The 13,084-nt window shown below is 45.2% G+C and overlaps 2 protein-coding genes across 2 annotated transcripts; one reads left to right on the top strand and one right to left on the bottom strand.

Moving 5' to 3' along the window:
- Positions 1-1,995: 1,995 nt before the first annotated feature.
- On the bottom strand, positions 1,996-3,671 carry cdca5 (cell division cycle associated 5). The gene has a single exon (XM_044139508.1). The coding sequence runs from the start codon at positions 3,548-3,550 to the stop codon at positions 2,759-2,761; it is 792 nt and encodes a 263-aa protein (XP_043995443.1). The 5' UTR covers positions 3,551-3,671; the 3' UTR covers positions 1,996-2,758.
- A 3-nt stretch (positions 3,672-3,674) lies between these two features.
- On the top strand, positions 3,675-12,472 carry psmb2 (proteasome 20S subunit beta 2). Its single transcript, XM_044139513.1, has 6 exons — positions 3,675-3,898; positions 5,144-5,266; positions 5,338-5,408; positions 11,532-11,694; positions 12,139-12,188; positions 12,291-12,472. Exons 1-6 carry the CDS (start codon positions 3,808-3,810, stop codon positions 12,390-12,392), a joined length of 600 nt encoding a protein of 199 aa, XP_043995448.1. The 5' UTR covers positions 3,675-3,807; the 3' UTR covers positions 12,393-12,472.
- The last annotated feature ends 612 nt before the right edge of the window (positions 12,473-13,084 follow it).

Raw genomic sequence — 13,084 nt, 5'->3', positions numbered from 1 at the left:
TGCTGTACTGGTTCTACTGGGACTCTGTCCTTTAAACTGGTAAATCTGCGTCACTACCTAACCCTCCTCTTCCTCCTCAGCTGTCAGGACGACGAAGCTGCTAGAAACTGGAAACAGGAAAATGGCAAATGAAAGCTTGGCGCGATAAAACTGGTAGATAATCATCTTTTCATTTAACTTTCATCCGCCGACTTGAATATTCAAAAGCCCAATTAAAGGGTTGGTATCTGCTCCTCTTCAGCAGCTCAGGCAGGAGGTGACGGCTCAGGCTGAGCTGACCTTTTGACCCCTGATGGAGGGCAGCAGGCCTGAACGCTCCGTGTGGCTCTGCGTGTCATGGCGGCAGAACTCCGGGGCCCACGGCCATTCCTGTGTAAGCCGCGATAAAAGAGGGGAGCTTCCCGTCGGTCCTCCTCGCCGCGCTCCCCCATGAAGAGCGACTTGGCAGGGTAATTAAGAATGGCCTCTAAACACGGCAGCATGGCAGCAACGCTCCAGATGAAAGTAAATGATTAAAATAATTACAGGCTGAGTGCTGATGAGCCGCAGTGAGGGCTGGCCGCCGGACATCAGGCGGTAATTAGATAATTAATCTGAATGCAAATGATGAGCCCTAACGAAGCAGTCAGGCTGAACCAGCGACAACTGCCGAGAGTGAGGAAGAGGGATGAAGAGGGATGAAGAGGGGAGGGAGAGGGGAGGGAGAGGGGAGAAACATGAAAATGAGAGAAAAAGCTGCAGCGGCGGCGGCTGGTGTAAACCAACAGGAAGAGAAAAGTTTCACCGCATCTGCTGAGTTAAAAATACACAAAACAGCGCCTGCATGAGCGAAAACACCGAAATGAGAAATGAAGATGAAAAGCCACCTGAGGAGAAAAACAGCGCAGGCTGAGCACACGCTGGAAATGCAAGAGCAAACAGTGGATTTTCACAGAAACGCTCATTATTTCTGCTGCTCCTCTTCCTCGGCAGCGTGGAGGTAAACAGCCTCTGAAGCGGCGCTCAGCTGGCAGACAGAACCGACCTCTGACCCGGACCAGAACCGTTTCATCTGGATCTGCAGACACAACCAGAACCGGCCAGGATTACCTGCACTCTTCATCACCTTTATTAACAACACATGGAGGTCCAAGTCAAACAAATGAAATTAGCTGCATTTTCTACAAAACAACTTTAGGAGAATTTTTACTCCTTCTGGAGTTCTACATCATCTAGTTCTACATTCCTTCACTCAGACTTTAAGCTGCTGGTTTGTAAATCACCAAACAGATTAAAGACCTGCTGCTGGTTCTGGTTCTGCTCTGCATCCAGAACCAAACATGGAGAAGCAACATTCAGCTTCTATGCACCACAGATCTGGAACAAACTTCCAGAAAACTGAAAAAAGCCAAAACCTTGAGCTCCTTTAAATACAGACTAAAAACCAGTTGCTTTGATTGGCAATAACTGGGACATTGATCAATACATTTGATCATTTTGATGTCATTAGACAAAATAGAATTGGTTACTGTTTGATGTTTTTATCATGTAAATCATTTTGAACTGCCTTGTTACTGAAGGCTTCTGTACTAATAAACTCCACTGATCAATAATCTATAAATGTGCCAGATTAATGTCTGTTAATCTGGGGATAATCCCTCTTTTTTCCAGATGTTTATTCATAACTTCCTTTAGATTCTGTTTTGTTTTTGCAATAAAAACTAATTTGATTTGGATTGATTTACTAAGGATCTTATTTCAGTTTTAATCTTCACCTTGTTCTCATTTTATGGTTATTATCTGCTTCATTAAACAAATAGAGGAAATAATCCGTTTCACACAGCCAGGTAATCCTGCTGCGTTCAGTGACTAATGAAGCTCATTTAATGAGGGAGAACCCAGAGAGCGAAGCCTCACGCTCCATTTGGACGATAAAAACACAAACATTAAGCCTTAAAAATCAAACTGTTCTTATGGATCTCTGATTATTAAAGAAATTTCTCACTGTCATCCAAATGAAAATATCTGAGGATTTATGTTTATTAATATTTTGGTGAATCCACCAACGATGCCATATTGAAACTTTTAGAGAAATGTTTATGGCTGAGACGATTAATCAGAGTGATTATTAAAATAATCAACTAGTTTAGCAATCAATCATCACCTGGAGTATAAAAACAAAAAGGAATTAGACAAAGGAATATCTTCAGAGCAGCAATTAAGCCAAAAATGTGTAAAATATGTGAACATTTTGCGTTTAAATGAAGAAGATCCTTTAATAAATCTGCTTTACCCAGAAGTAAAGAAAACTGGATTCACACAAATGAAAACAGTAAAGAATGAATGAATGACACAGAACCGCTCTCTCTGCAAGCAGATGTTCCGATCTTCTTCATTCTGGATTTATTCAAACAGACAGAAAATCCAGACACGAGTCCAAGAATAAGATGTTTAATAAAAGCATCTCCTGGATAATCTGTAATTCCAGTTTCGTAATCCTGAAGTACTGAAAGAGAGCCAGAATCTTTCAGAACCTCCTAAAAATGGCGGCAGTATTTACATAGTCCGTGTCCCAGCAGTCTGGTTCTGGTTCGGATGGAAACTAAACGAAGAAAGAATCTGGAGAATAAACTGTTATTAAGAACAGAACCGGAAGCTGCAGTTTGGTCCATTCAGTTAGAAAGATCATCCGGTGTTTCTATAACTATAAACTAACAGCTTTACACAGAACGCCCCGCAGTCTGATCAGCTCAGGTGTTGTGAATCTGTCCGTCCCCGGTCACTCCACCACCAGCTCGAACTGCTCTGCCTCCCGGAACTCCGCGTTCATCTGGGCCGCCAGGACCTCCAGCTCCTCGGTGTTGATCTGCTGCACCTTCCGTTTCTTCCGCTTCTCCTTCACCACCGCTATCCCGGGGATGTTCGGGTCCGGTTCGGGTCCGCATTCATCGGCCTCTAGCATAGACGCGAATGACCCAGTAACCTCCAGGGAGGACCGGGAGAGCTCCACCCGGCTCCGGACCACCTCCGGGGTGCTGAGCTTCTCGAAGCCGAACAAAGTCTCTCTGTGCCCGGGGCTTTGGAGCGAGCTGTCGCTGAGCTTGCTGTAGGAGCGGCGGACCTTCTGGGTCCAGACCGAGTCCCGTGGATCTGCGGGCTGAGAGGCGGCCGAGGGAGAGGAGGCCAGGATGGGGGACGGCACGGGGGGCTGCGGCTGCTTCCTTCTCCCGGCTGAGGAGGACGGGCCACTGGGTGTGGGTTCGAGGGTCTGCTGCCTCTTCTTCCCGGCTGACTTGGGGGTCCAGCGGTTCAACCCGGGTTCCGGGGTTGAGCCCTTTGTTTCCTTAAGGTTCTGACACCTCTTAGGGGTGTTCTCCTTGTTCTCAGACAGAGTGGTGGTTTTCCTGGGGACAATCTTCCTCACAGTGATGGACCGCTTCACTCCCAGCGCCATCTTGGTCTCGCTTTCCCGCAGAGCTCCAGGGGAACCAAACCGAGGAGACCGTCTCCGCTGCGAGCCTTGGAGGTGGTTCGCCTCCACCATTACGGTGCGGGGGGTCCCTTCGCTCATCCCGCGCTCTGGCCCGGTGAGATTTCGGTTAATATTCCTGATAATCTGATCACAATTCCTCTCAGTGAAACGAACACAACAGCGATCTGTTTAAAATTGCCCGCCCTTTGTTTCTGGTCACGTCTTGATGACGCACTCAGGCTGCGACAGTTAAACTCCTGCTAACTTTTGCTGTGTAATCCGAACAGGAGAAGCTCCAGTACGGCTACATCTTCTCTGTTTTCCTCTAATAATCCACATTTCGCCCGTTGGACATCATGGAATATTTAATCGGGATTCAGGGACCGGATTATGTGCTCGTCGCTGCTGATAATGTTGCTGCTAGCAGCATTATTCAGATGAAACACGGTATGCTACCTCGTTAGCTTAGCATAGCATCTGCTCTGCCAGTGGATTCAGGTCTTGTTTCGGTCTTTGTTTACATTTGGGTGCTTTTATTATAAAATATAACTGGAGTCTTGAGGTTTTATTGTTGTTGTGTAATACATGGTAGAGTTTTATTATACTTAATGGGGAAAAACGGAGGAAAAATTGCGCTAACGGCGTTGTTAACGTTAAATCTATTAACTGTTATTGTGCTCTTTAATTTTATCCTCCAAACTCTCCTGGCTCTTAATATTTAATCATATTTGAAGGTGATTTTTGCTACATTTACCCTGACTGGCCTGTAGGTTTAACGCTAACAGGCTGAATGATGAAAGTGAAAGTCGTGGCTGTTTCTCTCATCCTGGTAGCAACTTGATCTGTTTTCTGTTGAAAACAACCAAGCTGTTTGTGAAAAAAGTCCAGAACTTTTCCTGATTATTCCTAGGATCACCTGATCATAACAGGTTGATAATAGTCAGTAATAACTCAGTTTGAAACCACAGAATGCAGCTTTCACTGAGGTGAAGAACTGCTGAGGGGAAAACAAGGTAATCAACATTCACCTTTTCTCTTTAGGTCAGGACTGAACACGTGAATGTTCTCTGGAAATATACTTTTTTATTTCATGTCTTTATAAAGTAGCTTTTATTTGTTGAAATTTGCATCACTCCGTTTTAAATTTTTATTTAAAATACCCAGAAGAACACTGTGAACCCATGTGAGCTGTGTTTAATAAATCTGTCCTTTAGAATGAGTGATGTTGAGATAATCAGTTTAATAACTGAATAAAAACTAAGCAGCTGCAGATCGATAGCAACATGGAGATGAAACTCCCTGTTTGTCTTGAGGTAGTTTTTGGGTAAATAGGATTGTCTCACTGCATGTCCTCCGTTCCTTACAGGTTAACACCAGTATAACCAGATTGTTAGTCAGTCTATCTGCTCTGGTAGAGCCTGCAGTCAATCGCTTGACTGTAGAAGAGTCGGCTGCTGTTAATTTAGCTTTCACATCACAACTCTGAAATATTTCCAAACAGCCACATTGTCTCTCTGATATCTGAAGGAAAGTCAAATGCATTGCTGCAGTGTTTAGCAACAGGTGGGGGAGGGATAATTACTACAGAAATGGTGCAACAGAAACATTTCCTGGTTTTCCAGCCTCGGTGTTCCCTGATAGGTTCCGGTTCTGATTAACCTGAGCCCAAACGGTTGCTCTGCTGTCTCGCAGACTACGACAAGATGTTCAAGCTGAGTGAGAAGATCCTGCTGCTGTGCGTGGGCGAGGCTGGAGACACGGTCCAGTTTGCCGAGTACATCCAGAAAAACGTCCAGCTCTACAAGATGAGGAACGGTACGCCGCCGCCGTCTCCTGTCCTCAGCTCAGATCCGCTGCTGGTTTTTCATCCTCCTTCTGATTTCCAGGTTATGAACTGAGTCCGTCAGCAGCAGCAAACTTCACCCGGAAGAACCTGGCAGACTATCTACGGAGCCGGGTAAGCAGTTGACCACTAGGGTCACCCAGCAGGCCAACGCAACCAAATCTGACCTTTCACCCTGAAAAAAATTCTACTAAATCATATCTAATAGTTTTCAAAGCATCTGCAGTCTGAATGCTTATGCTGCCATTTACCTGACTTTTACATCATTGAAGTGAGACTCTACCGGTTTTCTTAAGTTTAGGTTCAGTTCAATACTGAATGCTGTTGATCACAAAGGGGGAAACGAGATTTTATTTAAATCAAGAGCAAAAAAGACAAACTATTGGTTCTTAAAAAAATCGGCAAACAGGAAAAAACGTTAGGAGACAGAAAAACACATTTTCAGAATCCACAGCTGTTCCCAGTGACTGAAAGCAGAGGTACGTCTTCACTAACAGGTTCTGTGATAATGGCAGAGACTCAACATGAAACAGAACAGTCCCACATGTAGAGTCAAAAAATATCATTTGGTTTTAAAACGGTTCTAAATTTAAATGACCAAAACAAATATTTTTACCTTTAACTAAGTGTTCAATCTTATATTTAAAGGAAAATCCACAATAAATCTACTGGAGAAATGATTTGTTTCCTTTTTAATGTCCTGGTTTTCATTCTCTGCAGCTGTAATCATTAGAAATAAAGACTGTAAGTACATAATAAATGTGGACCAGATGTATGGAAGTGCAGCCATGTTCTGTTCTGTTGATGAGGCGAGTCGCAGCGTCTCCATCGGGTCTGAAACAGAATCAGCTTCATCAGGTTCTAAACACAGAAAACCAACAAATCAAACATTTTCTAACGGAAACACAGAACTGAGACGAATCCGACAAATCTCATCATGAGCTCACAGACTTACACATCATCTCCACATCCAGAACCTTCTCTGGACCGAGTTCTGTTCTCCGGTAGGGCTGGGCTACAAATCCACTTCATCTGTCAGTCGATTAATGAACTGGTCACACTAACTAGCAGAGCCACTGATGACGCAGAAAATAGTTTTCCTGGAGTTGTTTCTCTGCCATTAGCACATTTAGCAGCATGTACATGAGGATGATTGACAGCACTGCATTTCATAGTGCAGGGCTGGGCACTCCTGGTCCTGGAGGGCCAGAGGTCCGGTCTCCTACAACCTTTAGAAGAATCTCTACTTCAACACACCTGAGTCCAATAACGAGGTCATTAGCAGGACTCTGGAGAACCCGACCGGCTCTCTGGAGGAGATTCAGTTGTTGGAGCAGGGAGCCTCTCAGAGCTGCAGGTCAGTGGCCCCCCAGGTCAGCGGCCCCCCAGGACCAGGACTGCCCAGGCCTGTCATAGAGGATCGATCTTTTCTCAGATTATCTGACTCATAACAAACTGTGACAACATGACAGATTTAACAGAAACTGATTTTTATAAAAGTTTTAACACTCAAATGATCAGCATTAGCTGGACTTTTTTAATAAACAGATTATTTGGAAGAAAACCAGACAGACTGAGCTGCTCATGTCAGACTCTGATAACTAGAAGCTTTTTTTCCTGTTAAACCATTTTTCTCATAATTTTGGTAAAATTGTGTTTATTCCACTAATATTAAGTTTATATTCTCAAAATGAAAGTTTCTGTTGGCTGGCCCAGATACTCCAACTCACTGAAACAAAAGACTCTGAAACTATTTTCTGTCAGGAGCATCTTGAGTGAGAAAAAAGTTGTTTAAGTCGGTTCTGGTGTGAAAGATTTTATTTTAGAGCCTGTCGTCGTCCCTAGTGTCCGTCCCATCAGAACCTCAGACCAACAGGAAGTTCAGCAGTGGTTTAGTCTTCCGGGTTTCAGAGTTTGTGTCGGCAGACGAATCATTTCACACGTTTTAATCAGACAAAGTGTTGCAGGAATCCAACAAACCAACAGTTTGTCACTCAGAACATGTTTCTGCAGCTAAATATGGGGTGCAAATGATTTGCTAATTATTTCATTTTACACAAAGTCCCAACTGTTGGTAAAAAGTGAGTTGTGCATAAAAAGTGTCAGCAGAGGGAGGCTGGATGGGAGGATCAACTCTGATCTGCTGCATGCGTCCGACTCACCAGTTGATCCGTCCGACTGGCTGCGACTGGATTCTGTTGCTAATTTGCGGCGGCGGCGGCCTGTCACAATAACAGAGGGTGAAAATAATTACAAAAAACAATTAGTGAGGCAGAGGAGGGAATGTGGGACACATGGAGGAGGAGGAGGAGGAGGTCCCAGGGGAGCAGCAGACAACAACAACACACACACACAGACAGGCGGTGTGTGTGTGTGTGTGTGGGGGGGGGGGGGGGGGCTCACAGGGACCTGTAAGATCAGGATCAGTTTGTTCAGTCAAGGCTGAGCGTGTTGTGCAGGATATCATTGATATTCATGCTGCTGTGCCTCACGGTGATGAAGTTGCTCGTTACGCTGCAGCGTCTCAGGAGTGGAAACAAACCGAAGCTCCTCTGCTGCTTCCCACACCTTCCTCCAGCTATCCCCTCCTCATCCTCCTCTTCCTCCTCTTCCTCCTCCAGACTCTTGCTGATTATTGGTTTAGAAACATGTTGAGTCTCTGGTCCAAGAAGGTCTCCAACTATTTTAACAGATTAATGAGGAATTATTTCTGTTCATTCCCTTTGATCAGCTTAAATAACCAGGATTTAATCAGTAAATTAGAGTTTTTATTAAATAGGCCTGTTCATACCTGTCAGGTTTTGGTCTTCAGATCATGATGTTCGTCATGGGGAGGTTACTGAATACCATCCGCAAGACCTGGGAGAACAACTAACGTGAGAACAGCGGCACAATCCAGGACAAAATGATAAAATAATAATCCTGGAATACGGCAGGAAGGGGGTCAAAACAGTCATTTCCTGGCTGACGGGTCTGGGCCTGTCACAATTATACATTTTCCTGGACAATAAATTGTTCCAGAAGTTATTGCAATAAACAGTATTGTTGTTTTAACATCATTTAGCTGTAATGTAATGGTATCATAATGCAAATACACATTCTCAAAAATCTATAAACTTAAATTCCTAATGAAGATTTAACTTTGGTACTGAGACATTTTAAATATCCAAAACAGAAAAAAAAAGATTAATTATGAAGTCTCTATAAAGAGAATTGTAATAAAATGGCTAGTTGAGAGTTTAAAAATCATTTAAATTTATTAATAGCTTTGTGTTGCTTTTAAAATATGATAATTATTTATTTTTTTTAGCTAAATTCTGACTGTTTATCAATGATTCGTCATGTTGTTAAAACTCCAGACTTTATTCCTACAGGACATATTACAGATGAAGCCCCACCGGGAGGGGAGGCCCCGGGAGGGGAGGCCCCGGGACGCAGAGAGGCGTGGTTAGCTCCAGTCAGAACCGGGCGGCGCCGCCCGGATAAACAACTCTGCTAACCTCTGGAGGGCTGCGCATGCTCAGAGGCAGAGGGGCAGGAACCACCTGAGGTCTCGCGCCTCAGGAAGCTGACTTTGGTCTGGTCCCGGTTCTGATAAAGCAGAATTCTGGTTCCGGTTCTGATAAAGCAGAATTCTGGTTCCGGTTCTGATAAAGCAGAACCGGAGTGTCTTCAGCAGCAGTTCCCTCGCTGATCCAGCCCATATGGGTTGGTGAAATACTCGCCATAACAGACCCACAACGGACGTAAATAATTAGAGGCGCCATATTGCCGCAGCTGAACAATTAATTCAGCAGATTGAGGAGGAATGGCGGTAAAAAGAACGGAGCCTGTGGGCGGCGAGGAGGAGGAGCGTTTCAGCTGGACAGTTTCTGGGAGGTTTTAGATGATTAACTGAAACTGGTTAATGACCGGCCGGCTCGGCCCGGGAGCCTTTAATGGCCGCCGGTCGGAACCAGGGACCGTTCTGTAGCGGCAGCCTCACTCTGCAGGCGTGTTCACCTCAAACGGACCGGACCGCTCAGCAGCGGAGATTTTGGTTCTGTTTCTCGTCCAGAAGTGAATTCCATGTTCAGATGGATCTGATCTGATCTGGTTGGACGACAAACAGCTGAGTCACCCTGTCAGGTTCAGCTTGGAGGTCCAAATTTCAGGAATTAAACTCGCAACTATGACTTTTATTGCCATTAATATGATTTCATAAGTAGAAATTATGACTTGTAATTTTTAATCTTTATTTTTAGTTTCAATTATTGACTTTTATTCTCAAAATTAGGACTAAAATTGTGATTTTTATTCTTTAAACTTTAAAACTGATCATTTTGACATTTTCTCATAATATCAGAATAAACACGTGGGGAACATCCATGGAGCGAGTTCTGGTTCCCCTGACCCGGTCTGTGGAACAGAACCTCCACAGAGTGACAGTAGTTTATCGTTCTGGTTCTGCAGCGTCTTATGGCCTGGCTGTTGGACCGGGTCGGGACAGGTGCGTTCTAGCTTGGTTCGGTTCTGTAGCGGCTGCCTCACGCTGCAGGAGTGTTCAGGTGAGACGTTGGTGTCACCCTGTGGGGGGAGGTGTCGGGTTAACAAGGTGCTGGTTCCCTCTGAGCCGGGTCTGCTGGTTCTGCTGCCAACTGTTATTGTTAGTGTAGCCGGAGAGACGGCTGCCAGCTGGGGGGTTCACGCCCTCACACACACACACACACACACACACACACACACACACACACCTGGGGATCGGTGTGTGTGTTGGAGACACTCGGAGCTCCGCAGGGATCCGGCGGGTCCACCTGGAGTTCTGAGGCGGTTCTGACTGCAGCAACCCGTCCTGCAGCTCCATTTAACCAGAACCTCTCCCGATGAGGAAGAGGAGATGTAATTTAAAAACAGAAACGGGAGGGGGAGGGGAGGCGAGTTCAGAAGTTTTAACGAGTGCTGGCGTTACTCCAGGGCTCAGGGTGACGAAGAGGAGGGGGTGATGAAGGAGCAACAGGGGTGCTGACTACCAGCAGATGTCACACTGCCCCCCATCCCTCCTGCCCTCTGACCCCTCCCACCTCAGGTCTCCTAAAGCAATTTACTGTTTACTGGGAACTCAGCCAATCAGGAAGCAGGAAAACCGCCATCATCACCTCAGCTTCCTGTGGATCCATCAGTGGAGGAGGAAGATCATCTTCATCGTCAACCCCAGAAAACACTTTGATGATCCAAACTTCAAAATACAAAAAAACACTGCAACCACAGAAAACAGAAGAAAAATAGAAAATATAGCAACTATGAAACCTTTCTCCACCAAACAGAAGTCCTCCAGACCTCTAGGGGGAGTCTGGTGTCGCTAATATTACTTGGGTAAATGTCCTGAAGTTCTATAACATTGGAAATGACTGCAAAAAAGACTCTGTAAAGAGTTAATGCACTAAACATGGAAACAGCTTTCTGCATCTGGTTGATGCTAGCTAGCAACCTCTGCTTCCTGTTAGCAACGTCTACTTCCTGTTAGCAACCTCTACTTCCTGTTAGCAACCTCTGCTTCCTGTTAGCAACCTCTGCTTCCTGTTAGCAACCTCTATTTCCTGTTAGCAACCTCTACTTCCTGTTAGCAACCTCTACTTCCTGTTAGCAACCTCTGCTTCCTGTTAGCAACGTCTACTTCCTGTTAGCAACCTCTGCTTCCTGTTAGCAACCTCTACTTCCTGTTAGCAACCTCTGCTTTCTGTTAGCAACCTCTACTTCCTGTTAGCAACCTCTGCTTCCTGTTAGCAACCTCTACTTCCTGTTAGCAACCTCTGCTTCCTGTTAGCAACCTCTACTTCCTGTTAGCAACCTCTGCTTTCTGTTAGCAACCTCTACTTCCTGTTAGCAACCTCTGCTTCCTGTTAGCAACCTCTGCTTCCTGTTAGCAACCTCTACTTCCTGTTAGCAACCTCTGCTTCCTGTTAGCAACCTCTGCTTCCTGTTAGCTGCAGCTCTGTATATTATATATATATATATATGATATATCAACATCTGATGAAACGTCTTTGCAGCCTGGATGATTCGTTCCAAACTAATAGAGACCCTGGAGCCAGAAAACCCAGTCAGACCCTGACGTCTGATCCGGTTCTGGTCCGGTTCTGGTCTGGTTCTGTGAATGTTCAGACACCAACATGACCTCAGTTTATTCCTCTGCTGTTTAAGTTATCATTTTTCTCCACCACATCCAGAACCCTAATCCTGGTGTCCGTCCTCCTGCAGACTCCGTACCACGTCAACCTGCTGCTGGCCGGACACGACGAGTCCGACGGGCCGGGCCTCTTCTACATGGACTACATGGCTTCACTGGCCAAGGCGCCGTTCGCTGCCCACGGATACGGAGCGTTCCTGACCCTGTCCATCCTGGACCGGTACTACAGACCAGGTAGGAGCAGAGCGACGCCGTCGTCCTGATGGACGCTCAGCATGGAGAACAACAGGCTGAAACTCCGAGATCGTTTATTTAAATCTGAATCAACAGAACCTCCAACGTCCACACAAACATTTAAAGTAATAAATGTTTTCAATCATCCGGTTCTGTAATGTTTGGACTGAGCCGTTCAGTGGAAGTCGTTTCTGTTTCTTCCCGTCCCCCTGACCTTTGACCCTGTGGGGAACCGCCTGTCCGGACCTCACTGCTCCAGCTTCTGTTAAACAAATTAAACTGTCTGCATGTGGCTTTGGACCGGACTGGTTCTGCCTGGTACTTGGAGGTTCTGTTGAAATGAACCCTGACCGGTACCAGCTTCGTTTCGGGCGGTTCTGACCCAGCGGGGCTGAGAACGTATGGCGCTGTGGTTCTGTTAAAGAAAGTTCTGTTGTGCTGCAGACCTGAGCCGGGACGAGGCCGTGGAGCTGCTGAAGAAATGCGTTGAAGAGGTGAGTCTAAAAACTGAAAACTGTCTGGGTCCGGACCAGAGCGAGCCGGTTCTGTTAGCATGATGCTAACCGCTCTTCCTCCTGCTCCTCTTCCTCCTCCAGCTGAACAAACGCTTCATCCTCAACCTTCCCTCCTTCAACGTCCGTCTGATCGATAGAGATGGAATCCACGACATGGAGAAGATCACGCTGACCGCCAAGTGACCCACCCAGAACCCAGATCCAGTTTTATACCGATGACCTTTTGTTCTGTTTCTGTTCCAATAAAAACCCCAGACACACCAGCTCCTCCTCTTCCTCCTGGTGCTTTCTATCTGAGATCGACTCGTCAGCCTAGCTGCATGTCTGATCCGGTTTGGGTTCTGGTTCTGACCCGATTCATGAGCCTAAATAACCACAACAGATGTAAATAACTGTCATTGTTGACCTGAGATGTTAGAGAAATCTGAGGTTCAGTGAACGCAGCATGGAAGAACAAATAAAATAAATCAGTTTTGAAGTAATTCCATGAATAAAATGAGTAATTAGTACTTTTATCTCCAGTTATGACTTCAAAAGTTAAATTGACTCATTGAAATTGATTTTTATTTTCATAATTATGAATGCAGAAAATATGATTTATTCTCAGAATTATGATTCAGAATTATAACTGTGAAATTAAGACCAATTCACCAAATTATGATTTTTATTTTTGAAATTATGACTTAATTATGAACTGAAACTTATTTCTTGTCTCTAAATAAAGACTTATTGAGGTTTTTTATTTTTCCCGCTCAGAGTAAAACTGGTTTCGTGTGAAGCTCCGAACTGGACCTGGTTGCTGCAGTCTGAACCAGTTTAACAGCAGTAACTGGGCCCGAACCACCCGAAGGTGTGTGTGCGTGTGTGTGTGTGTG

The sequence above is a fragment of the Gambusia affinis genome, linkage group LG14 (genome assembly GCF_019740435.1).
Source record: "Gambusia affinis linkage group LG14, SWU_Gaff_1.0, whole genome shotgun sequence".
Taxonomy (NCBI): domain Eukaryota; kingdom Metazoa; phylum Chordata; class Actinopteri; order Cyprinodontiformes; family Poeciliidae; genus Gambusia; species Gambusia affinis.
The sequence above is the reverse complement of the archived record's forward strand: the minus strand, read 5'-3'. Positions and strand labels throughout refer to the sequence as shown.

What these genes read in the sequence shown, in the direction of transcription:
- cdca5 (XM_044139508.1), bottom strand. Translation starts at nt 3,550, where the DNA reads ATGAGCGAAGGGACCCCCCGCACCGTAATGGTGGAGGCGAACCACCTC.
- psmb2 (XM_044139513.1), top strand. Translation starts at nt 3,808, where the DNA reads ATGGAATATTTAATCGGGATTCAGGGACCGGATTATGTGCTCGTCGCT. An exon ending in GCTCTACAAGATGAGGAACG is followed by an intron (nt 5,267 to 5,337) that starts GTACGCCGCCGC and finishes TCTGATTTCCAG; the next exon opens with GTTATGAACTGAGTCCGTCA. An exon ending in TGAAGAAATGCGTTGAAGAG is followed by an intron (nt 12,189 to 12,290) that starts GTGAGTCTAAAA and finishes TTCCTCCTCCAG; the next exon opens with CTGAACAAACGCTTCATCCT.